The sequence below is a fragment of the Eleutherodactylus coqui genome, chromosome 5 (assembly GCF_035609145.1).
Source record: "Eleutherodactylus coqui strain aEleCoq1 chromosome 5, aEleCoq1.hap1, whole genome shotgun sequence".
NCBI lineage: Eukaryota > Metazoa > Chordata > Amphibia > Anura > Eleutherodactylidae > Eleutherodactylus > Eleutherodactylus coqui.
This window is the reverse complement of record NC_089841.1, coordinates 264,145,076-264,171,074: the sequence shown is the minus strand read 5'-3', so window position 1 is coordinate 264,171,074 and position 25,999 is coordinate 264,145,076. Positions and strand designations below refer to the sequence as shown.

Sequence of the window (25,999 nt, the reverse complement as noted above, 5' to 3'; positions counted from 1 at the left end):
GTCCTTGAGCATGTGATTCGTGGGCATGGGCAGAGCCATATGCAGCCATACGCGGTCTCTACTGGCAGAGCGTATGGCTGTGGACATGGGCCTTTTCTGTGCCATTACAATGTACAAACCAGCTGATCAGCAGTAGAAGAATACAAATTATAATAATGAACTCTTCTTACAAGCAAATGTCCTTCTAGATATCTTGACATTCTTTCTTTGTTTATGAACTGGATGTGTAATTTTCAAGGGTTGTTTTGTTTGCAATAGAGCAATTTGTAAAGGAATTTTCTGTTTATGTAGTGGCCTAGAACACCATCCTGGTCAATAGAGAGTACTAACACAGAGCCGCATGGAAGCACCTTCAGCTTCCATGTAGGTGAAAATGGAGGAGGAAGAGTGACATCCCGTAGCGTTTGGAACGTGGATGTGAGAGTAGTGAGTCCCTGCAACAGAGGGAGCGCACTATCCAAGTCCTAAAACAGGTACCCGTTCACACCACAGGCTTTTCCTGTGCGGCCATCCGTAATTAGGATCACCGCACAGAGGTAAATTATTGAGAAACCCACGCATCTGCCGTGCGGGGTGTGTATTGGCAATGCCTCCCTGAATAGTTGTTTGCCAGAGTGCCTGCGGAGTGACCCCCCATTCCCCTTCCTCCTCTGGAGTGCTCCCAATCAAGGACCGGTGACATACAGATAACGTGGACTGTAGGGCCGTATTCATCCTATGTATCCTCCCTGCCTCCGAGCCATAGCCTGTTACTGTTAAACGTGAATTGTACCTGCATTACCTGCCGCCCAGCCGGCACATGCGCAGTGCAGAGCCAGCGCGTCAGAAGTGACATTTGTGTGCAGGCCTCTGCGAGGCTCACACAGAAATAGGACATGCCGCGATTTGTTTACCGTGTGAATTTTCACGTGGTCAAATGGCAGCCATCTGCATAGGATTGCATAAACTCATGCGATCCTATGGCAGCAGACACGGGCGGAAATTCTGTGGGAAATCCTGCCACGGAATTTCCACCTGTGTGCATTTGGCCTTACTATGATTCACTATGAAATATTTTGATTGGTTATTAAGGGGGTGAAGCAACTTGTGCTCAATTCCTGACAAGTGCTAGAAATTTTGCTATATAAACTATGCAATAATAAAACACTTCAGAACAGCTTGAAAACATCACTGAATGGCTCTCATTGTCTTCTTGCTGGATGCATCAAGAAATAATTAGGCATACCTGATTGATGAGGCTACAATACCTGTAGAGTATCTAGATTAAAGGGGTTGTCCCGCGCCGAAACGTTTTTTTTTTTTTTCAACAGCCCCCCCGTTCGGCGCGAGACAACCCCGATGCAGGGGTTAAACAAGAACACCGGACAGCGCTTACCTGAATCCCCACGCTCCGGTGACTTCTTACTTACCTGCTGAAGATGGCCGCCGGGATCTTCTCCCTCGGTGGACCGCAGGGCTTCTGTGTGGTCCATTGCCGATTCCAGCCTCCTGATTGGCTGGAATCGGCACGTGACGGGGCGGAGCTACACAGAGCTATACGGAGCCCCATTGAGAAAAGAAGAAGACCCGGACTGCGCAAGCGCGTCTAATTTGGCGATTAGACGCTGAAAATTAGACGGCTCCATGGAAACGAGGACGCTAGCAACGGAGCAGGTAAGTGAATAACTTCTTATAACTTCTGTATGGCTCATAATTAATGCACAATGTACATTACAAAGTGCATTAATATGGCCATACAGAAGTGTATAGACCCACTTTGTTTCGCGGGACAACCCCTTTAATTTATCTATCTATATACATACTATACAATGTAAAGTAAGTTCAGATGTACAGCTTTATGCACAGCATGTTTAGTCCAGTTACAGCTTACTAACTCGGATGTTCTCATCTTGTGATCCTGTTATTATAATATTCTTCTCACTGTGAAATACAGCAGTCTGCACCAGGTCTTCATGTTCTAGACAAGAATCGAGCAATGTCCTTAAAGTGTTAGAATCTGCTCTGAATACCTGGACTTGTTTTCCAAATCCTGAATAAAACAAATGTGTAGAAAATATTACCAAATATCACAGCAAATAAAATGCTTTCCGAGGATATATAGGGTATGTGCAGGCAAATATTTGAGGTGTTGCCGGTAGCATCAATCAGATTATAGTTTTCATATTTCTAGCACAGATTAGAATATTGAGGTAACTTGATTAGTTGCTATGGGTAAATCTCCATATTTTTGCCTGTGCTCACCTTCATAAATGAGGTCCATAATGACAGTCTGCAAATGACAATATGTCCCACTTGTGGGGGACCCAATCTAGAGATGGGGTAAGCTGGCTGCTTATTTCAAAAAGAAAATCGACAACATCCGGCAGGAAATCATCTCCCAATCCCAGACTAGTTCCGACCCTAGTCTGGTCAGTACAGCATCTAGCTCCTGCTCACTCTCTGTACTCAGACCAATCGCAGAGGAAGAAGTCTCCAGATTGCTCTCCTCTGCCTGCCCCACCACCTACGCTAGCGACCCTCTTACCTTCACACCTCCTCAGGTCCCTTTTCCCGGTTGTCATCTGCCATCTCACCACTATATTCAACCTATCTCTGACCTCTGGCATCTTCCCCTCATTCAAAAATGCCAACATTTCCTCATTGCTAAAGAAACCGACTCTTGACTCAACTAATGCTGCTAACTACCGACCCATCTCAAACCTCCCCTTCATCTCCAAACTACTAGAACGTCTTACAAGCTATTTCTCAGAAAACTCTCTTCTTGACCCCCTACAATCCGGCTTCCGGCCTCTACACTCGACAGAAACCACCCTGACTAAAGTGTCAAACGACCTCCTGACGGCCAAATCGAGGAGTGACTACTCCCCACTGATCCTCATCGACCTCTCCGCAGCATTTGACACTGTCGACCACAAACTCCTCCTCAGTAAGCTTCGCTCCATTAGACTAAAGGACACTGCTCTCTCCTGGTTCTCCTCCTACCTATCTGACGGCTCATTTTGTGTATCCTTTGCTGGCTCTACCTCCCCTCCTCTTCCCTTTGCTGTTGGGGTCCTGCAGGGATCGGTCCTCAGCCCCCTCCCCTCCTCTTCCACTTGCTGTTTGGGTGCCCCAGGGCTCAGACCTAACCCCGCTCCTCTTCTCTATCTACACAGCCCCTATGGGACAAACCATCAGGAGATTTGGCTTTCAGTACCATCTCTATGCTGACGACACCCAGTTACACACCTCCTCTTGTGACATCACAGCAACATTTCTACAGAACACCTCCGACTGTCTGTCCGCTGTCTCTAACACTATGTCCTCTCTCTTCCTAAAACTGAACTTCTCAAAAACTGACCTACTGGTGTTTCCGCTCTCTACTAACCAACCTCATCCTGACATCTCCATCTCAGTGTGTGGCACCATAACTCCCAACACGCCCGCTGCCTTGGGGTTATTTTCAACTCCGTTCTCTCCTTTATTCCCTACATCCAATCTCTTGCCTTAACATATCACCTGCACCTCAAGAACATTGCAAGAATCCGCTAATTTCTCACCGTGGACATGCTTGATTATTGCAACTTGTTGCTGATCGGCCTCCCCCACACCAGAATCCCCCCCCCCCCCTTCAATCCATCCTGACTGCGGCAGCCGGCTCATCTTCCTGTCCAGCTGCTACTTGGATGCCTCTGCCCTGTGCCAGTCACTGCACTGGCTGCCCATCAAATACAGAATTCAATTGAAACTCACAACCTTCATCCATAAAGCTCTCCATAGCACTGCGCCGCCCTACATTGCCTCCCTCATCTCAATCCACCACCCAGCCTGCGCCCTCCGCTAATGAAATCACATTAAGTGCCCCTTTAATTCAAACCTCTCATTACCGCCTCCAAGACTTTTCCAGAGCAGCACCAGTCTTCTGGAATGCGTTACCCAAAACTTTCTGGGCAATCCGCGACACATAAAACTTCAGGCGTGCTCTGAAAACGCACCTCTTCAGGGAGGCATACCATATCTCCTAAACCATTGTCAATGTGTATAGCCTCCCACACTCTCCACCTCGCCATACCGTGCACATCTCCAGCCCCTTTACGTTCTGTATCACCCCATTATTTGTAATATGTAAGCTCGTTGGAGCTCCTCACCCCTATTGTTTCCGTCAATTGATTACTTCATGTAACCGTGGTTTTTGTATCTTTGTTTTTTGTTTCTGTTCCCCCTGTCTTGTAAGCACTGTGGAATATGTTGGTGCTATATAAATAAAGATTCTTATTATTTGTTGTAGTAGACAATAACGGTCTCTACTTGGCAGCTGGATTAGCAGTAAAGTCACTTTGACTTGGCACACAGTTTCAATCAGTTGTAGCACAGTTTCAATCAGAGCATTAGCAATGCTTCAATTACTTTGGCAATGCTGGCTTTACAACCCAGCAACACTGTCTCAGCTTGTTGACCCTTGCAGAATCAAGTTTCAGTCTCTAATACTAAATGGATCACAGCACACTTTCCACCTTATAGTGTAAAAGGGAAGATAGTCCTCACCACCGGTGCACGCTCCTTCAAAGTCCTGGATCCCGGACCATCATTCAAACAGCAAGAGGTATGGAAGAGCAGCACTCCAGGGATTTTAAACAAAGTAAAAATCTTTATTGCCCAAAAACAACGTTTCAACTCTCCACTGAGAGTCTTTATCAAGACTTGATAAAGACTCTCAGTGGAGAGTTGAAACGTTGTTTTTGGGCAATAAAGATTTTTACTTTGTTTAAAATCCCTGGAGTACTGCTCTTCCAAGTTTCAGTCTCTACATATTCCCGATTGCATTAGCTTTATCTACTCGGCTGTACAGGTGTGGCTCTGCGGACACTCTCTAATAAGTTTTATGAACATTCTCAACAATTTCTATAACTATGCACTCTCAGACTTTTAATGGTGAACTCCCACTCTGTCATCAATACAGCAGGTCCTGACTGGAGATCCCACAATTATGACAGTCCACACTGACAGGGTGCTCTCAGCTCCAGCCAGAAGGTCTCAAGTTTCTTCCCCAACCTTTCTTACTTGAGTCTTCCAGAACTTGCACTGACCTCTCCTACTTACTGCTCAATACACCACAGCAGCCAAACACAACTTGCGTCCACACCCGACCTTTTATACCAAACACAAACACCACTATTCGGGTGAGACATACTTTACCATTTGCCCATGAGATACACAGCCTCTGGCCAGCACAGCAACCAGTTATACAAACCTCTAGTGACCACTGCAACTAGGACTGGAATCCCACCAAACAAGTCCACAAGGGCCACAACAGAGACTATTTTTACACGTACTGCACAGTTATGCATAATCAGCATTAGTTATATAATAACCATTGATTATCATTGGTTCTAAAAGTCCTGAGTAATTATCACATTTCTCCTAACGAATAAGTATCTATCACTATAGCTTTTCGCCTAATAAATGTGATCTTTTACATCACTTTCCTTGATAAATATTAAGAACTTTTACTCTAGTAAACATTGGTATTTATGATATTTCCCAAGAATCATCAGTACTTTACATTATCTATTTAATTAAATCTGTACAGTGAATATAATTTTTCCTAATCCCCATTACAGGCTTACCTACAGCAAACAATAACTGGTCATCAGCCGCCATGACAAAGATCAGACCACTGGGCATCTTTTCAGTTGAAACACCTCCTCCTGATGAAATCTAGGGGATAAGAACATATATGATTACCATCATGACAACTGATATATTGTTCTTTTAACCCCTTGAGTGGCACGCCCAGAAAATTTCCGGGAGGAGCTCCACTGCTCATAGCGATACAGCCCGGAAGATTTCCGGGCTATGTATCACTATGGGAGCTGCAGAGCACAATGCCACAAGCTGTGACAGTGTGCTCTGCCTGCACAGACCCACAGAGAGCAGTGCAAGGGCTTTGAAAAACCAGCAGAAGATATTGCCGATATGTCGGCAATCTCCTGCTTTGTTTACAGGTTGCCATAGAGATCATCGGCTTGTCAGAAGCAAGCCGATGGTCTCTGTGGCAGGGAGAGCTGGTTGTTAGCTGTCAGAGGACAGCTAGGTACTAGCTCTTACAGCAGAGATCAGAGAAAACCTCCGATCTCTGCTGTGTTAACCCTTTACATGCTGCAGTCTATGTGACTGCAGCATGTAAAGGGCTGTCACTGCAGCATGTAAAGGGCTGTCACCATCAGGCCCCGGAATGTGATCAGGGGTCCTGATGGGTCCCTGTGGAAGTCCCCTAAAGGGACAAAAAAAATAAAATTAAAAAATAAAAAATAAAAGTAAAAAAATTATAAAAAAAATTATAAAAACACTTGTCTCCCTTTACTTTGTAAAAAAATCAAAAATATAATTACACATGTGGTATCCATGCGTCGTAATGACCCAGAGAAGGAAGTTAATACATTATTTAACCCCTTAATGACATGGCCCCTTTTTTTCTTTTTTCCCCATTTCTTTTTTTCCTCCCCCCTGTTTAAAAAATCACAACTTGTCCCACAAAAAGCAATGGCCATGTCAATGGAAAGATGAAAAAGTTATGGCTCTTGAGACGCAACTGCAAAATTAGTTGAAATTCAATCATTAGACCATTTTAAAAAACCTGCCCTGGTGGGCACAACAGGGTGGTAGGAAACCCGCCACTCAAGGGGTTAAAGGACGATTTTGTCATATTTCCTGTCTTTCCCTTTTACCGCTTCAACTCTGCAATCTAGTTGTGTGTCTCCCACTATGCTAAGACACAGTACATAGTGTCCATTGTTTCTGCTCTATGCTGTAGAAAGTGAAATGGTAGGTGAAAAAGGATGAGTACATGTTATGCACACAGCTTGTTGTAATAACTGTTTTCTCTACAGCAGATCTCATACTGCTAGGATGGCCTCACTGGTGAAGTGTGCGCCAGTTGTTGGTGAGGCCAACATAGGTTATATCCTACAGGGCCAAATGGGTTAGGTGCATACCTAATCGGAGGATACCCAAATATTATAGAAAATCCAGAAAGATGTGTAGCATCCAAGTAAGTATATGTTTAATGTATTAACCATATAGCCTTTCATACCAGCGCTAAGGAGCCATTTTTGAATCCAACCACCATCTTTCCATATTTGGGAAGGATGCAGCTACAAACTGGGTATGCCGTTTCTTCATCTATTTGAGGTAGCTGCCGGGACCCTCTCAACTCCCCCGTTGCACTGTCCCAGAGATGTAACGTTCCTCCTTCCGTTACGGTCATTAGGATTTTTTGTGGGGTGAATACTGCAGCTTGCAATGGGAACCCAGGAACACCCGGTGTAAGGGAGAATATAGGGTCTCCAGATTCTATATTCCACGCACAGACCTATAAGAAACATGAATTGAGACATTGTAAGGCTGCTACATAAATTTCCATAGTTATGTAGGTTTAAAAATTAAACTTTGATCAACTTCAACCTTTTCTCACACAGACTTATTTGATCTTGAACAGTGTTTCTCAATGTTTCTAAGACAAATATCTCCTAGTCAAAGACATTTCTACCAAGTGCCCTCAAGGTAATGATCAGTCATAATATTGGTCAGAATTGTTCAACTGGCATCATATATCATTGTCCTGTGGCTGACACTGTTACGCTACTTCAGTTGGCAGCTGAATTGTTTCATTTTTGATGTTTAGGGTGGTGAAGGCAGGTACCATCTTGATTTGTGAAGTAATACTTTAAATGATCTCATTTGAGGACAATGACTGGACACCATCTTACTTTTGCATGGGACGACCTGTGGGGTGCAGATGCTGAACAGGTCGTCTCAGCAATAATCATTCTTGTGCTCACAGAATGATCACAGGAATGATCATCGCTAGTGAATGGAGGCGGAGCGGGCTGGAGATGTTTCTGGCCCACCCGCCTCCATTCACAGTATGCAGGCAGCCGTTTACCGTATATATGGACGACTGCCTATTTACACGGGTCGATACGTCATTCAGTTTTCTGAAGATACCCAGATATTGTGACAATATTAACAACATTCAGGTGCCACCTCACCGTGCAACAGAGAGGTACTCGGTTCAAAGAGAGATATAATTTGAATAGTTCCCCACAACAGAGCCAGACTGCCAGTATGCCCCCTAAACCGAAATGTGCTTGCAACAGTGCCAGTCTGCAAGAATATAAAAGAGGCACTATGCAAGAATGTCCAAGGCACTGACAGAATTTGCTTGCAATAGTGCCCTGGTAGCAAAAGCCTTCTGCGTCACCCACAGAGGATTAAGGGAAAACGTAGACTCGTGGTGGCGAACCTATGGCATGCATGCCGAATGGGGCTACCCTCTCTGTTGACACGTGTACCACTGGCTGCTCACCACGATGGTGATTACCGTCTGGGGTGTCACAGCTCCCCAGCTAGTAATCATTCAGTGGCGCTGATCCAGGGCGCACATACTGACATCAGTGTGTATACCCGGTATCCTCCTCCCCTGATGTCTCCTCATTGGTTCCGCAGGGAGAAAGGATAAGGGAAGAAGCGTTCCGGATGCACACACTTCAACAGCATGTGCACCCACAGCAGCGCCGAGTAGAGGAGGAGCGGAACTTAGACTACAAGGAAGAGGTAAGTGTATGAAGGGGGCGCTAATACTACTGGGGCTACTGTGGGATTAATATTATTACTGGGGGCAATATAGGGGACATTATTAGCAATAGTTTCCACTATATTGACCCCCAATAATAATAATATTAGTACTGTGGGGGTCCCTATCACTACTGAAGCCACTGTGAGGGTCACTATTACTATTGAAGACACTGTGGGGGTCGCTATTACTACTGGGGCCACTGTGAGGGTCACTATTACTACTGAAGTCACTGTGAGGGACACTATTACTACTGTGGGGGTAGTTTTCTCAGAAATACTACCTGTACCACAAGCCACACTAGAAAGGCAGCAGGATCTTAGAAAGGTAAACAAGTGGCTCTGGAGTTCGTGTAGGGACTGGTTGCATCTCAGTGGGGAAGGTACAGCTGTGCTGGGGGAGCAAATGGCTAGGAGGCTGGATGAGTGTTTAAACTAGGGACTGTTGGGGAGGGCAAAAAGAGAAACAGGGGAGTAGACAGTGTAGATAGCAACCTGGGACCAAGTAATGGGAATGGGGGTCGAGCAGTTAGAACTGACAGAATAGCTACTTTTACCATAAGTAGCACAATGAATATAAAAAAACAGCAACAACCGTATAAATTGTATGGCAACAAATGCAAGAAGTCTGATCAGTAAAGTGGGTGAGCTAGAAGCGAGAATATCTGATGAAAATTATGATATAGTAGGAATAACGGAACTCTAGAACCCTGTTGGGCCATTTCTAGCTTCGATGCAAGATGTGAGATGGGTAGGCATGGAGGCTCTAGTACCCTGCTGGGCTGCCTCTAGCTTGGATACAAGATGGGATACGGACAGGCATGAAGGCTCTAGTACCCTGTTGTACTGCCTCTAGCTCGGATGCAAGATGTGATACTGGCGGTCATGGAGGCCCTAGTACCCCGTTATACTGCCCCTAGCTTGGATACAAGATTTGATACGGGCGGGCATGGAGGCATACAGGTTCCGTATGGTATCCTATGGCATATTATGTTCTATTGGCAATAATTCTGGTGACCGAGCAGCCATGGAAGTGTGACAATGTTGTGGGGGCATTCCTCTGACTCCCTTGTGTGTGCAGCTGAGCATTATCCTGCTGCCTCTTGGAAGCCGCCATGAGAGGAACACATGTGGCTGTAGGATGTCCTGAACATATCTCTGTCATTGTCCCTCGTACCACTACTAGGTGTGACCGACTGTCGTATACGATGGCCCCCCAGGTCATCACACCAGCAGGGGGCAGTGTGCCACTCCACAGCAAAGGCAGGATTAAGTTGCTCAACCCAAGGTCTCCAGATACAAACACGGCCGTCGTCAGTGACCAAACTAAATCTTGATTTGCTGCTAAAAACAACCTGGTTCCACTGTGTTGTAGTCCAGTTTCTTCATTCATGACATCACTGCAGGCAGAGGTGACGGTGGATGGGTACCAAAGGCCGCACATGTAATGGATGCTGTGAGACCAAGTGTCCCTGGAAATGCTTTTGACGGACACAGGGGTGTAACGATTGCGCCACTTGTCTCTGGACAATGGACAAGGAAACAGATGAAGCTGCTGATGCTTGATGGATGATCAGACGATCCTCTCTACTTGTGGTCTGTCGGAGGGTCCTGAGCCCAGTCACCTTGTTTGCCCTCATACATCCACCAGTCCCAACACTTCCTAACAGTCTGGTCAGATGCTCCTCTGTACTAGTGGTCTGTCGGAGGTCATGAGCTTGGTCGCCTTGTGTTCCCCCACACATCCACTGGTCCCAACACTTCCTAACAGTCTGGACAGAACGGCCCTATGGGGGACAATTAATCAATACGACCATCCAGCTTCTCACATCCCAATAATGCGCCCCTCTCAGGCTCTCGTAATGGGGTGAAATCTCTTCTCTGTGTCGTAGAGGCGTCTAGTAGTCAGATTCAGTAAGATGATGATGTAATTTCAATGTATGGCATGGATGTTCGTACTATGTAATAGAATCTGTCATGGCCGATGAGGAGATGTGTGTGTGAATCCCCAAACACTATCAATAAGGTGAATGCTTGGCAGCCCATGCAGGGTGCAGCTTGTGCATGTGTGACCGAATCTTGATTTCTTTGCTAATGTATATGCTGAATCCTTATTCGATCTTGCTTATACCTTGTATAAATTAATAAAATCCTCTTTGACCATAAAAGAAGCATGTACCCGTTAAAAAAAGCTTTTCTACGTGCATTTTTTGGGGGTGGGGTCAGGGGGGGGGCGGGGGAAATGCCACCAAATTGAAGGAAGCCTAAATCATTTGTAATTCTGCACATGTATGTTGGCCTGCAGTGGTACATCTGCAGACAGTATGCTGCCTTGATTCCATCATAAATGAGATAGGGGAAGTGGCGTCTTCTTCATTGATTGAGATTCCTTTTTTAAGGTCAAACACATTAGATGTTCTCTCAGCTTTGGGCATATCTAATCTGTCTGCTTTAGAGGCAGGCAAATTGTTTCACCTTAGATCCAGCTGCTGAGTAAATAGCGCCAATCTTCTCATCCACATGCAGATAAGCATTTTCATAGTTTGTATGATCTTCTTGAATGCACAAATACTGTTTCCCAGTCGTGAGATTCCATAGAAGCAATGTGTGATCCAGAGAACCAGAAACGGCTCTAGTCCCCGAACCGAAGATCTTTACACATCGTATTCCAGCTGCAAGAGTAAACAGAAATGGTCAACCATGATCACACGGGCGATTTTCATGCGCAATATCTGATCAATGTAAATCACAAGAGCGATTCTTCTCTCGGACCAACAGTCTGAGATAGCAAATTCACTGCATGTTCACTTGCGCGGATTCCCCCCCCCCCCCCCACACACACACATACACACGCCACCGACGCAATTTAACCCTTTGCAATCCACTGTCTGACGTCTGAAGACATTCTGATTGAAGGCTGTACCGCTCCAATGTCAGAAGACGTCCAGCAGGGTATTCTTACTGTATATTATGGCCGCTCTGTTGTTGGGAGCCTATTCAGCATGTCAAATACCGCAGTACTGTCTCTAGCCAGCAGATGGCGGCATTGTATAATGGCAGAAAGAGAAAGCCCCCCTAGGAAACCCTGAATCCAAAATTGGATTGCAAAGGGTTAAAAGGCTATTTAACCTAATGAGGTCCAGATGTGTTATTTTTTACACCGAACAGCACAGCGCATTTGCACACCTCTCATAGACTTCTATGAAATGAGAGAGAACCCCTTGAAATCACTTGGTTTTATCTTCTGTGTTTTTGCATGCACAAGCACATCCATCTGAAGCTGCTCTAAGATTTACTGCAGTAATGGTGTAGTTTTCAGATATATCCAAACTTACTAACTCTTCATACAAGACCTATCCCAACATCAGAAGGATTTCAGTTCCCAAGTTGGGTGTAGACATATAGGCAAGGAGAAATAATCTAGTTTCAGAATTCCATTACTTTGTGTATTTCCAAGTCTTGATGAAGCCTAATTTATAGATATTTTATACATAGTTGAAAATGTTTTGGTCTCTTATAATATTGTATAATAAATAGAGATGAGCGAGCGTACTCGGATAAGCGGTACTCGCTCGAGTAATTGGCTTTATCCGAGTACCGCTGTGCTCGGGGCTAAAGATTCGGGTGCCGCTGCGGCTGACAGGTGAGTCGCAGCGGGGAGCAGGGGAGAGCGGGCGGGAGAGAGGGAGAGAAAGATCTCCCCTCCGTTCCTCCCCGCTCTCCCCTGCAGCTCCCCGCTCCGTGCCGCCACCCGAATCTTTAGCCCCGAGCACAGCGGTACTCGGATAAAGCCAATTACTCGAGCGAGTACCGCTTATCCGAGTACGCTCGCTCATCTCTAATAATAAACTCTGCTGAGAATCCGGTTTCATCTAGCACTGCACATAAAAGCCAGTCTTAAAGTACCATATGCTCTTTTTTAAACTGCTTCCGATCCGTTGATGCAGCTACCTGAATGACCAGCTAGTGTGTGAATGACCTCAGTGTCCTTGATATCCCAAATGATCATGGTTCCATCATCAGATCCGACGAGGAGAAGATCCTTGTCAGGATATACTTCTAATACAGTGATACCTAAAAACATAAAAGCTGCATTACACCACTGAGCTTAGTTACTAAAAACATCTATATCTGAAACAAGTTAAAATAGTAATGTAATCATCCAAGCACATGGCCCTACAAACATATTCATAGCGGAAAAAACTCTAAAGTTCTTTTACTTGTTGAGCAAAAACTGCATTATCTCAGAAAATAAAATACTACCGTTTACTATGATTTTAGTGGGTCAGAAACGCCATCTCTTCTCCTTAAGGAGAGCACCTAGACGGTGAGTGAGGCCATTTTTACTCCTCTGCGTAATATACAAATAAGAGGGATGAAACAATACCTCCATAGCACCAACTATTGGAAGGCAGAAATACCTAAAGTCAATGTTAGACTCTTTATACAAGCCTCGCAACAATGACCAGGCAAATACCCTGAAACAGTTGTATGTGAATGGGCTCTGACATTGCTTTAAATTCCTAGTCATTGTTGCAAGGTTTGGATAAAGAGTCTAACATTGACTTTAGGTATTGCTGCCTTCCAATAGGTGGCACTGTGGAGGTATTGATTCATCTCACTTATTTCTATGACTTTATTTAAACATCTGAATACTCCTTTAGCTATAATTGTCATGGGTTACAACGTCTTGTCTGCTAATCACATGTTAATACAATCTAATACATGTCACTTTACACTACTGTTTTGCAAATGTCATAAAAGGTTGTCCATCAGGGGGCACAGCCTTTCATTGTATGGCATTTATAAGGTTCCTTAATAAAAAGAAACTAGTGAATGCACTGTCTTCCACAACAGCTCCCCGGGTCTCAGCCTATCGTTACACTCATCAATGGTGAACCAGGCCCAGACCTATACTCTTACTGCAGTCTCACTGCACAGAAGCTCCATGTAGGCACCAAATACAGATGGTCTTAAGCACCTTAGCTACAGTTAGGGCCAGAAATATTTGGACAGTAACACAATTTTCGCGAGTTGGGCTCTGCATGCCACCACATTGGATTTGAAATGAAGCCTCTACAGCAGAATTCAAGTGCAGATTGTAACGTTTAATTTAAAGGGTTGAACAAAAATATCTGATAGAAAATGTAGGAATTGTACACATTTCTTTACAAACACTCCACATTTTAGGAGCTCAAAAGTAATTGGACAAATAAACATAACCCAAACAAAATATTTTTTTTTAAATATTTTGTTGCGAATCCTTTGGAGGCAATCACTGCCTTAAGTCTGGAACCCATGGACATCACCAAACGCTGGGTTTCCTCCTTCTTAATGCTTTGCCAGGCCTTTACAGCCGCAGCCTTCAGGTCTTGCTTGTTTGTGGGTCTTTCCGTCTGAAGTGGATTTGAGCAAGTGAAATGCATGCTCAATTGGGTTAAGATCTGGTGATTGACTTGGCCATTGCAGAATGTTCCACTTTTTTGCACTCATGAACTCCTGGGTAGCTTTGGCTGTATGCTTGGGGTCATTGTCCATCTGTACTGTGAAGCGCCGTCCGATCAACTTTGCAGCATTTGGCTGAATCTGGGCTGAAAGTATATCCCAGTACACTTCAGAATTCATTCGGCTGCTCTTGTCTGCTGTTATGTCATCAATAAACACAAGTGACCCAGTGCCATTGAAAGCCATGCATGATGAATGGTTTGCATCTAGATGTGAACCCTTTGTATTTACTTTCATGGAGTCTTCTCTTTACTGTTGACTTAGAGACAGATACACCTACTTCCCTGAGAGTGTTCTGGACTTCAGTTGATGTTGTGAACGGGTTCTTCTTCACCAAAGAAAGTATGCGGCGATCATCCACCACCGTTGTCTTCCGTGGACGCCCAGGCCTTTTTGAGTTCCCAAGCTCACCAGTGAATTCCTTTTTTCTCAGAATGTACCCGACTGTTGATTTTGCTACTCCAAGCATGTCTGCTATCTCTCTGATGGATTTTTTCTTTTTTTTCAGCCTCAGGATGTTCTGCTTCACCTCAATTGAGAGTTCCTTTGACCGCATGTTGTCTGGTCACAGCAACAGCTTCCAAATCCAAAACCACACACCTGGAATCAACCCCAGACCTTTTAACTACTTAATTGATTACAGGTTAACGAGGGAGACGCCTTCTGAGTTAATTGCAGCCCTTAGAGTCCATTGTCCAATTACTTTTGGTCCCATGAAAAAGAGGAGGCTATGCATTACAGAGCTATGATTCCTAAACCCTTTCTCCGATTTGGATGTGGAAACTCTCATATTGCAGCTGGGAGTGTGCACTTTCAGCCCATATTATATATATAATTGTATTTCTGAACATGTTTTTGTAAACAGCTAAAATAACAAAACTTGTGTCACTGTCCAAATATTTCTGGCCCTAACTGTACCTACAAACACGCTCCTGGTCATGCAATGTTCACCATCGGGTTACTCTACGTGTCATATGGTGCCTGCACTTTGTGGGGTGCCAAAACAATTGCAGTACAGCAGTATACATTGCACAATAACAAATTATATGAGGGTTTTTTCAGGCAGCACCTGCTGTCAGTGCATGGATACACCAGGGTCAGAGCGGAAGCCGCCGCTCCGGCCCTTGTGTAGTAGCCGGTGCTATAATTGCAGGCTGCTTTCAATAACAACTGTGCCTGCAATTACAAGCGCCAGCCATTACCTTATAATGTATTTTTATATATAATAGAGTTTTCTTAAGACGATTCATTTACCTTTTTTGAATCCTGTAAGGGTAGTTTGCAGAGGACCACCGGGTGGCTGGAAAAATCCGCTCATAGGAATAAAAGTAGGATGTGGATACTGATCAAACCAGGTGAAGCATTGCTGGCAGAGATCACCAATCAAAGATGGATAAGATGATTTAAAGAAATGCAGTCTTGCCAATATCTCTGTGTAAATGATGCAAGGATCTGTTTTAAAATGACAAAAAGTTTAATTTGTTAAGGCCCAATTAGACACCGCTCAAAATTCGCTCAAAAGCCGTCTTTTGAGCAATAATCGTTGTGTCTAAATGTGCCTATCTTTCACTGTTCAGACGAACAACGGTTTTCAGTTCTGCTAGAAAGCCATCCTTCAGCAGAACAGCTGATAAACAGGACCGCATGCTGTGTTCTGCCTGGGGAGAGCGCATTACAACTGATAATATTGTTACAGCTGTTCTCAGTTCTCAGCTCCGCGGGCAGAACAGCTGATAAGCAGGACTGCAGGCTGTGTTCTGCAGGGGCAGAGCTGATAAGCAGGACTGCATGCTGTCTGCTGTCCATGTTGCTGAATTCTCCACCCCTGGCTGAACAATGGAGCTAATTACAGAGCTCAGACCTCCTGCTGAGTTCTGTAACAGCTCCCAGAAGCTCATGTACATGCAAATAAAGCAAATAAAGTACTAATAGCAATTAGTGCCTATTAGTTACTTTATGCAAAATGATCACTGATCTTTTAATCTTTTGAAAGATATCTATGTGTGGAAATGGGCCTTTAGACCATACAATGCATGCTATGAGGTCATCTGCTGCATATAGGCAGAGTCATTATAATCAGGGTTTCTGTTATCTGCAGCTTTGTCATGGATCTCTGAACTCTATTACACGTTCATACTCCAAACCGGCAGCTCTGCCCTTCACCTTGCCAAAAAAGCCTATTTCACCTCCCTCATCTCTTCATAATCCAAGTTGACGCTCTGACACTTTACTCCTGAGAAAATCTGGAAGGAAATTATCTCCCAGTCACCAAGTAGCATCGATCTCCGTCCCTTCAGCACTTCCTCCTGTACCTTTTCAGCATTTTGACCAATTCACTGGAGAAGTCTCCTGGCTGCGGTCTTCTTTTCCCCTACTACCTGCATTAGTGACTCCCTCACACCTCCTCCAGTCTGTCTCTATGGCTGTTACTAGTTAGCTAAGTTATCTATACCCTCTCTTGGGCTAAGCAGCACATGTGAAAAAGACTTGGGTATACTAATAGATCATAGACTGAACATGAGTCAACAATGTGATGCAGCAGCCGAAAAGGCAAAAACAATTCTGAGAAGCATAGAGTCTAGATCACATGAGGTAATTTTCCCCCTCTACTCTTCTTTAGTTAGACCTCATCTGGAATACTGTGTTCAGTTCTGGGCACTCAACTTTAAAAAAAAGACATAGACAAACTGGAGCAAGTTCAGAGAAGAGTTACCAAGATGGTGCGTGGTCTCCAAATCATATCGTATGAGGAACGGTTAAAGGATCTGGGAATGTTTAGCTGGCAAAAAAGAAGGCTGAGAGGAGACTTAAAGGGGTTGTCTTGCGAAAGCAAGTGGGGTTCAGCACTTCTGTATGGCCATATTAATGCACTTTGTAATGTACATCGTGCATTAAATATGAGCCATACAGAAGTTATTCACTTACCTGCTCCGTTGCTGGCGTCCCCGTCTCCATGGTGCCGTCTAATTTCAGCGTCTAATCGCCCGATTAGACACGCTTGCGCAGAAGAGTCTTCACCCTCCTGGTCGGTCTGGCCCCTTCTAAGAGTCATCGCGTAGCTCCGCCCCGTCACGTGTGCCGATTCCAGCCAATCAGGAGGCTGGAATCGGCAATGGACCGCACAGAGCCCACGGTGCACCATGGGAGAAGACCCGCGGTGCATCGTGGGTGAAGATCCCGGCGGCCATCTTGGAGGAAAAGAAGAAAGAAGTTGCAGAGAGGGGATTCGGGTAAGTAAAATTTTTTTTTTAATTTCAACACATTCCTTGGGTTTGCGCGGGACAACCCTTTTAATAGATGTCTACAAATATCTGAAGGATTGTCACACTGCAGAGGAATCAGCCCTATTCTCATTTGCACAAGGAAAGACCAGAAGCAATGGGATGAAACTGAAAGGGAGGAGACAGATTAGATATTAGACAGTGAGAGGGATCAATGAGTGGAACAGGTTACCGTGGGAGGTGGTAAGTTTTCCTTCAATAGAAGTGCTCAAACATGACTGGACAAATATCTGTCTGGGATGATTTAGTGAATCCTGCACTGAGCAGGGGGTTGGACCCGATGACCCTGGAGGTCCCTTCCAACTCTACCATTCTATAATTCCATGAGTTTGGGGATGTAAGTGTTGTACTTACCTTCCCCGCCTTTCCACTTGTGTCAACGCTCAAACCCACCGCTGCAGTGCATTGAACTGCATACTAAGTAGTCTTCCCAATCCAAACTTGCAATAGGAGGAGTACTTAGCATGCTGCCAATGCATTGTAGTTGCCGATTAAACGCTGACACTGGTTGAACGGCGCCACCTCTGTAGCTTCATCACTGCTGAAGTCAGGAAGGAGTTAAGCAAATGTTCATCTTATAATAACTGCTTTTAAGACTTATTGACTATGCAGCCGAAAACCACATCAACATGAGGGTTAGTATGGGTTTCATGTCTCTTTCACACAAGCATCGTTTTGACGCTGATTAGGTGCATCAAAAAACTGCATCTAAAAGAACCCATGGTTTTCTATTTCAGATTTTTTTGATGCGCCAGGAAAATCACGTGTCAAAAGATAGCGCAGTAGGCACGTTTTTTTACGCCGAGATTTCTCACAAGTCCTATCTTTTGACAGCGCAGCGCCGGCAGCTCCCTTAGACTCCTACAGGAGCTGGCCAGAAAAGGGAGGGGGAGCGATAATGTCGCTAATAGCAACCGCAACATGCTCGCAGCTGCTATTCATTCACATGATTTAACGCTCTGATAGCCGTGCTGTTATAGCGCGGCTATCCGAATGCTAAAAATGCGCTTGTGTGAAAGAGCCCTCAAACTGTGTGTTAAAATTGATTATTAACTAGAGATGAGCGAACACGTTCGGCTCCGCCCCTTTTTCGCCCGAACACCGAACTTTGCGAACACTTCAGTGTTCGGGCGAAAAAGTTCGGGGGCCGCCGTGGCAGCGCGGGGGGGTGCGGCGGGGAGTGGGGGGGAGAGGGAGAGAGAGAGGGCTCCCCCCTGTTCCCTGCTACTGCCGCCCGCGCCGCCGCGCATCTCTCCGCCCCCCGGCGGCACCCGGACACTTACGCGCGAACACTGCAGTGTTCGGCAAAGCCGGTGTCCGGGTGCGGATGTGTCCGTAACGGACACGTTCGCTCATCCCTATTATTAACTAATTGTTCACAGCTGCTGTTTGGGTGAGTATCAGAGGAAGTTCTCGAAAAGTGGAAAACACACTCATTTGTAGCCTTCACAATCAATAAATATTATGTTTACCTTAAAGGGGTTGTCCCACGCCGAAACGGGTTTTTTTTTTTTTCAAACCCCCCCCCGTTCGGCGCGAGACAACCCCGATGCAGGGGTTAAAAAAGAACACCGGAGAGTGCTCACCTGAATCCCCGCGCTCCGGTGACTTCTTACTTACCTGCTGAAGATGGCCGCCGGGATCTTCTCCCTCGGTGGACCGCAGGGCTTCTGTGCGGTCCATTGCCGATTCCAGCCACCTGATTGGCTGGAATCGGCACGTGACGGGGCGGAGCTACACAGAGCCGGCATCCTGCACGAGCGGCCCCATTGAGAAAAGAAGAAGACCCGGACTGCGCAAGCGCGGCTAATTTGGCCATTAGACGCCGAAAATTAGACGGCTCCATGGAAACGAGGACGCCAGCAACGGAGCAGGTAAGTGAAAAACTTCTTATAACTTCTGTATGGCTCATAATTAATGCACGATGTACATTACAAAGTGCATTAATATGGCCATACAGAAGTGTATAGACCCACTTGCTGCCGCGGGACAACCCCTTTAAATAGGATTCCACAATTATGGAACGCGGTAGAGTCCGTCATAAATGTATGCTTTCAAATTATTTGTGCACTAGACTAGGATGAAAACATTTAAGTGCCTAGAATGCTCATATAGTATAATAATAATCTTTATTTGTATAGCGCCAACTTATTCCGCAGTGCTCATATCTATAAGTTACAGAGACACTCACCTGTAAGTCCATCAATACCACTTAAGGTAGGTTGCAAGAGTCGAAGTGCACCATAGACAAGCTTGACCTCTTCACTTTGCACGTGGTCCATGCACATATCAAAGTCTCTAATCAAACTATTGATTCCACATGAAACAATCTTGCTAGAGATCCAGTTCATATTGCCTGTAAGTAGACTTTCCATATGTTTACACTAATCATAAAATGGGAAAAATAAAGTCTAGATTGGCAATATGGGTAATCAATAAATCATATATACTAGAGCAGTGTTCTCATCTTCAAGTGCCCCCAACAGGAAATGGTTTAAAGATATTCCATAGAACACCGATAGCAAATCCTGATGCACTGACAATGCTAATATCACATGCACACATTCTCAAATTTTTTTTTAATTTTTTTTTTTAAATCAAATTTTTTATTAAGTTTTTTATGTTAAATTCAATTACGTACATTACAGTCATGCGTTGTTCTCAAGTAAGTACAATAAATATTGCAGTATCAGTACAATTAAACAGTATTTAGTTGGAGGGCCCCCCCGCGAGACCTAGTCCAGTCCACCAAAATTGTGTGGGCGGCTAGTGGTTTATCAAGCTGAGATTTGAGAATTTGTTCGGATCACGTATTTCTAGGGCTGCCTTTTAAGAAGGGCCCCTTGTCTATGTAATGTTATGCCCTGGCTGGTGCCACACTGGGGGACCCCTCGGCCGCTCCATCCACCTTGGGGTTCAAGGCTGATCCTGGAGTGTCATCTAACAATATAACTTGCCACTATACCTAATGTATTAATGTGGCCAACTAAGTTAAGATTGTTCATGGAAAAAAGGGGGAAAAAGGAAGGGGGGTAGAGTTGGGTAAGTTTGGGGGGAAAGGGGATACAGTATAGTTACATTCGAATCATACCAGAAGGATTGAGACATTTGCTTCTTTTTTACCTGGGTCGCTCTCTCTCTTCCGCTCCGCCTCGTACTCCAACAGGAGGACGAGTATATACTTGTGTAGTCAACGCCCGGGGTCCAGACCGCGCGCAACTATCGTTACCTTCCCGTGATACATTGGGGTCATCATCTGTTTCTATATTATGGACTGTGCATAGATAGATGGAATATACTTAATGATCCTTCCTTACCTCTCTCCAGGGGTGCCAGGTTAAAATAAAATCTTCGTGAGTGCCCCTTGCCCAACTTGTTAGCTCTTCCATGTTACATATCCTATCTACTTTTTCCCTCCACTGTGAAACAGAGGGAGGTTTTTGTTGAAGCCAGTTTAAGGGAATCAGTGCTTTCGCAGCGTCTAGTAAGAATGCTATTAATTTGTTTCTGAACGGCTGAAAGTAGGGGGAGGGCTTCCAAAGGCACACTATCTCCGGTAAAATTGTTATACCTGGCGAGAAAACTTTTAAGTTTTTTTCTATCTCCTTCCAGAAACGGGAGATTCCCGGACACTCCCACCAGATGTGCATCTCCAGCATTTATCTTCGGGCGCTAATTTATAATCGTGTAGCCATTGGGGGGTTTTGTACCAACGGACTAATAATTTGTAATGAGTTTCCTGCATCAGGACACATGGGGACAGGCCATATGCTAGCTTCAAGATTAGTTTGGTGTCTGCCGTGGATAGGTTGATTTTTAATTCCTTTTCCCAAGATATTAGGAAGGTTGGTTTGCTGAATAAAGGTGGAGTTATAAAGTTCTTCCTGATATTAGAGATTCTCCGAGACCCAGGTTTATCTTCTAGTAATGCTTTTTCAAAGCTTGTCTTTGGTCTAACAGATTTATGTTTGGATAGGAATTCTTTTATCACTTTTCCTACATGTGCCCGGTGCAGAAATGATATTTTGGGATTGGTGATCAGCGAGTTCGTAATTTCTTCTGGTGTTTTGTGGGCCTGGGTCTGCAGTTCTTCCATTCTACTTCCATGTAATTGTTTCCAGACACTCTGGGAACCTGGGTCCGGGGGAATCTCCAGTAACCTGCATATGCTTCGAATAGGTGTCAGAGGGGAGGGTGTAGGGGCCAATGATTCCCTAGTTTTGTCCCAGATTTCACATGGGCCCCTTAGGAGGGGATTGAATCCCTTAGCTCTAAGTATGCTCTTTTTTGGGAGCCACAGGTCTTCCACCAAAGAATCCCCATGTGAGACAGTCGCCAGGTCATATAGTATCGGGTCTCTCGACGGACGGGTCAGGTCCATCCAATATCCGATTTGAATAGAGTAATAGTAGTCCTGGACGTTTGGCAAATCCACTCCCCCCTTGGATCTCCTCTTGGTCATTAGATTATATGCCAGTCTGGGCCTTTTTTGCCTCCACACGAAGCCCGAAAAGATTACCCGTATGGATTTAAGGAAGGCCAACGGGAGATGTATTGGAATCATACGAAGCCTATAAAGGACGATAGGTAGAACATAGGATTTCAGGATATTTTTCCTACCAAACCATGAAAGGAATGGTAGGTCGTATTTTCGCAATAGTGTTTTGATTTGGGTAATTAGAGGGTAATAGTTTTTTGAGAAAAGGTCTTCAATTCTTTTCGTGAGCTTTATTCCTAGATAATCCACCACTGTCTCGGACCATGCAAACGGGGAACCAGCCTTCAGACGCCTGCAGTCAACTTCCGGAATTGATATGTTTAGAATCGTTGACTTCTCAAAGTTAACTTTGAAGTTCGACAGGGATCCGAAATCTCGCAGAATTGAGACCAGTCTCGGCAAGCTCCTTTCTGGTTTAGTAATTACAAACATGACGTCGTCCGCAAATGCTGCTGACGACATCGTGCCTGACTGAACTCTAAGACCTTCCATGATCGGGTCCTGTCTTACCCATTGTAACAATGGTTCTATAGTGAGGATAAAGAGTATTGGGGAGAGGGGGCAGCCCTGTCGCGTTCCATTTCTAATTTCAAATGGTGGGGAGAGTGAGTCGTTTATTTTTAGTCTAGCATGGGGATTTGAGTATAACGTTAATATAGCTGCAATGAAAGCAGGCGGGAAGTGGAAGCGAAGCAGTGTTCTCTCCATGAAGACCCAGTCTACCCTATCAAAGGCCTTTTCTGCATCAGTGCTTACTAAGGCCATGGGTATTTTACAAGCCTGGGCATAGTAAATTGCATGAAGTAGTCTGAGACACTTTCCCTTCCCCTCTCTGCCCCTAACAAAACCAGCTTGTTCTGGGTCTATTAGTGTCGATATAAACTCACTCACTCTTTTAGCTAAGAGTTTGGCCCAGATCTTAACGTCCAAATTAATAAGTGAAATAGGCCTATAACTACCACACTGTGTAGGGTCCTTGTTCTCCTTCAAAATAAGGGTGATATGCGCTTCTTGGGCTTGTCTAGGTAGAGCAGCTCCCTTTAATAGGGTGTTAAAAGTTTCGGTAAGACTGGGGATTAATTGTGCTTTGAAGGCTTTGTAATAGGTAAGTGAGAGGCCATCGGGGCCTGGGCTTTTACCATGGGCAAAGGAGTTCAGCACCTCCTCCACTTCTTTCCCTGTGATCGGAGTCAGTAGGGATGCTGCCTCTGCCTCATTCAATTCTGGTATTTTTAAAGATCTCAAAAACGCATCTACCCTCTCGGTCTGATTCTGTTGAGCCAGAGAACCTGCTCTTTCTTTAAGATTATACAGTTTTGAGTAAAAAAGTTGAAATTCCCTGGCTATGTCTGGCGTAGAGGAAACTTGAGAGCCATATTGTTTTTTTTATAGAAAGAATAGCATTTCTTGTCTTTGACTTTTTTAGAAGCGAGGTCATAAGTTTACTGCCCCGGTTTCCATGGGCGTAAGCTGCATGTTTAAAGGAGATGTCCCGCGCCGAAACGGGTTTTTTTTTTTTTAAACCCCCCCCCCCGTTCGGCGCGAGACAACCCCGATGCAGGGGTTAAAAAAACCACCCGCACAGCGCTTACCTGAATCCCGGCGGTCCGGCGTCTTCATACTCACCTGCTGAAGATGGCCGCCGGGATCCTCTGTCTTCATGGACCGCAGGGCTTCTGTGCGGTCCATTGCCGATTCCAGCCTCCTGATTGGCTGGAATCGGCACGTGACGGGGCGGAGCTACACGGAGCTACACGGAGCCCCATAGAGAAGAGGAGAAGACCCGGACTGCGCAAGCGCGGCTAATTTGGCCATCGGAGGGCGAAAATTAGTCGGCACCATGGAGACGAGGACGCCAGCAACGGAGCAGGTAAGTATAAAACTTTTTATAACTTCTGTATGGCTCATAATTAATGCACAATGTACATTACAAAGTGCATTATTATGGCCATACAGAAGTGTATAGACCCACTTGCTGCCTCGGGACATCTCCTTTAAGATAATTATGTTTTTTGTTAAATTTCTCCATTAAACAACATTTGAGACGGTGCCTTAGGGAGGTTAGCTCTTCAAGGTTCTGCTTGGTTTGAGATTGTTTTGTTGAGTATTCAAGTTTGATGATTTGGGCTAATAATTTGTCAATTTCTTTTTGTTTTTGCTTTTTTACTCTCGAGCCCAGTGCTATCAGAAGACCCCTAACAAATGCCTTGTGAGCTTCCCACACCGTCGGCATATCTACACTTCTCTCTGAGTTGTTCTTAAAATATTCCTCTAGAAGGTCTCCTATTTTCAGTCTCTCCTCTAGAGGGTCTAAGAGGGAGTCATTTAGACGCCATCTCCATTCGCCTGGTGTAATGCATGGCAAGTTGATATCAAGGTGGATCGGTGCATGGTCCGAGACAGTAATGGGGTCTATGTTTGCTCTCTTCAGGTGGGTCAAAAGTCCAGCGGAGACCAGTAAGTAGTCCAGCCTCTGGAAGGAGGAATGGACTTGGGAATAGTAAGAAAAATCTTTAGTGGAGGGGTGGAGATAGTGCCACTCATCCAGAACCCCCAGTTCTGACAAGGAGCGGTGCAACCTTTTTAATTTTATCTGTGAAGCTTGTGAGCGTCCTGTTGAGGAGTCCAGTACAGGATTAAGTGTAATATTTAAATCTCCTCCTAATATGATATGCCCGATGGCGAACTGCTTAAGAGTATCTAACTGTTTTAACAGCCAGGGGATCTGTTCGGAATTTGGGGCATAGATATTGGCAATTGTCAATTTGAACTTATTAATAGAGCCCCTCATAAAGAGAGTTCTGCCCTCTTCATCTTGGAGCTGTGCATCTAATTTAAATGGGATTGACTTATGGAGTCCTATGGTTACTCCTTTAGATGCCGAATTCGGGTGTGTGTTGTGGAAATATTGCTGAAAACCCAGACCCGGGAGTGCAAATTGTCTGTCCTTTTTAAAATGTGTCTCCTGGATAAATAAAATTTTTGTCTTACATTTTTTTAGTAGGTGTGCCACGCTGTGCCTCTTGTGCGGCGAGTTTAGACCCCGAGCGTTGAATGAAGTGAAGCGGATGGAGGTCATGGCGACGGCGCTATCCTGTACCACACCTGTAATTTTAAAGAAAAATGAAGAGAGTAATAGAATTAGTTCCTATTAGGCGCACAGGTAATGTTCCCTTACCAGGGGGCAGCGGGGGGGGGGGGGGGGAGGGGAGTAGGGGTGTGTTGGGAAAAAAGGGTGGGAACGAGGGTATATAGGATGAAATAAGTTTGTAAACAAATCAAAGGTGTGTCAGTTGAGAGAACCACAAAGGCGAAATCGCGGATGTTCTGGTCTTGCTACCTCCGCACTCAATATGTGTACGTGGAGCGTATTAACTCAGCTTTGTAATTCTCAACCGAGACAAGTTTCAAGTAAATGAGTAGTCAATAAGTAAACAGTGAGTAACTATTTTAACTGGGCCTGTGCCATATGGACGGGCCCCATCACTTTTGTAAAATATCAAACAGAGATAAAGTTCTTCTCCACTATATCAAATGATCATAGAGGTTCCAGTCAACCTCCTCGTAGAGTCACTACTATCAGAGTAATAGGATTTACAGATCCCTTCTTTTTTCAAGTTTCCTCCTGTGATGGGCCATCTTTGGGTTTCTTCTTTCTCTCTCTAGGAGAGCGCGAACATCCTTGAAGTGACTCCGCTTCCGAGTTAGGTAGTGTAGAGAGTGTAGGAGGGTCTGGCAACGGCCGCCAACATGGGATCTCAATCGGATCTAACTCCAACAGATGCCAACATTTTTGAAGGTCTTCCGGAGATCGAATATTTATTCTGCGGCCTTTTAGATTTATTCCCAACCCAAACGGGAAGAGCCAGGAATATCGAATGTCTTTGGCTCGAAGTACCTCCAGTAAAGGCCTCATCACTCGGCGTTTAGCCAAAGTTGACGGAGCAAGATCTTGGTACCCTTGTATGGGGGCCCCTTCATATTGCAGGTCTTTGTTGGTTCTGGAGGCATTCAGTATCGCTTGTGTGTATGGGTAGTTTAGAAATTTGCATATTATATCTCTTGGTGGTTCTGAGCTAGTGGGTATAGGTCTCAGAGATCT

The 25,999-nt window shown here is 44.9% G+C and overlaps 1 protein-coding gene across 1 annotated transcript in view; it reads right to left on the bottom strand.

Annotated features, from left to right (window-relative positions):
• Nucleotides 1-25,999, bottom strand: part of NWD1 (NACHT and WD repeat domain containing 1) — a 92,853-nt gene that overhangs the window by 15,859 nt on the left and 50,995 nt on the right. Inside the window, exons 11-17 of the mRNA XM_066602055.1 lie at nt 19,591-19,755; nt 15,373-15,570; nt 12,565-12,687; nt 11,089-11,285; nt 7,073-7,351; nt 5,607-5,697; nt 1,875-2,029 (exon numbers count right to left, since the gene is read on the bottom strand). Coding sequence (XP_066458152.1) covers nt 1,875-2,029; nt 5,607-5,697; nt 7,073-7,351; nt 11,089-11,285; nt 12,565-12,687; nt 15,373-15,570; nt 19,591-19,755 — 1,208 coding nt within the window. The remainder of the gene's footprint in view (nt 1-1,874; nt 2,030-5,606; nt 5,698-7,072; nt 7,352-11,088; nt 11,286-12,564; nt 12,688-15,372; nt 15,571-19,590; nt 19,756-25,999) is intronic.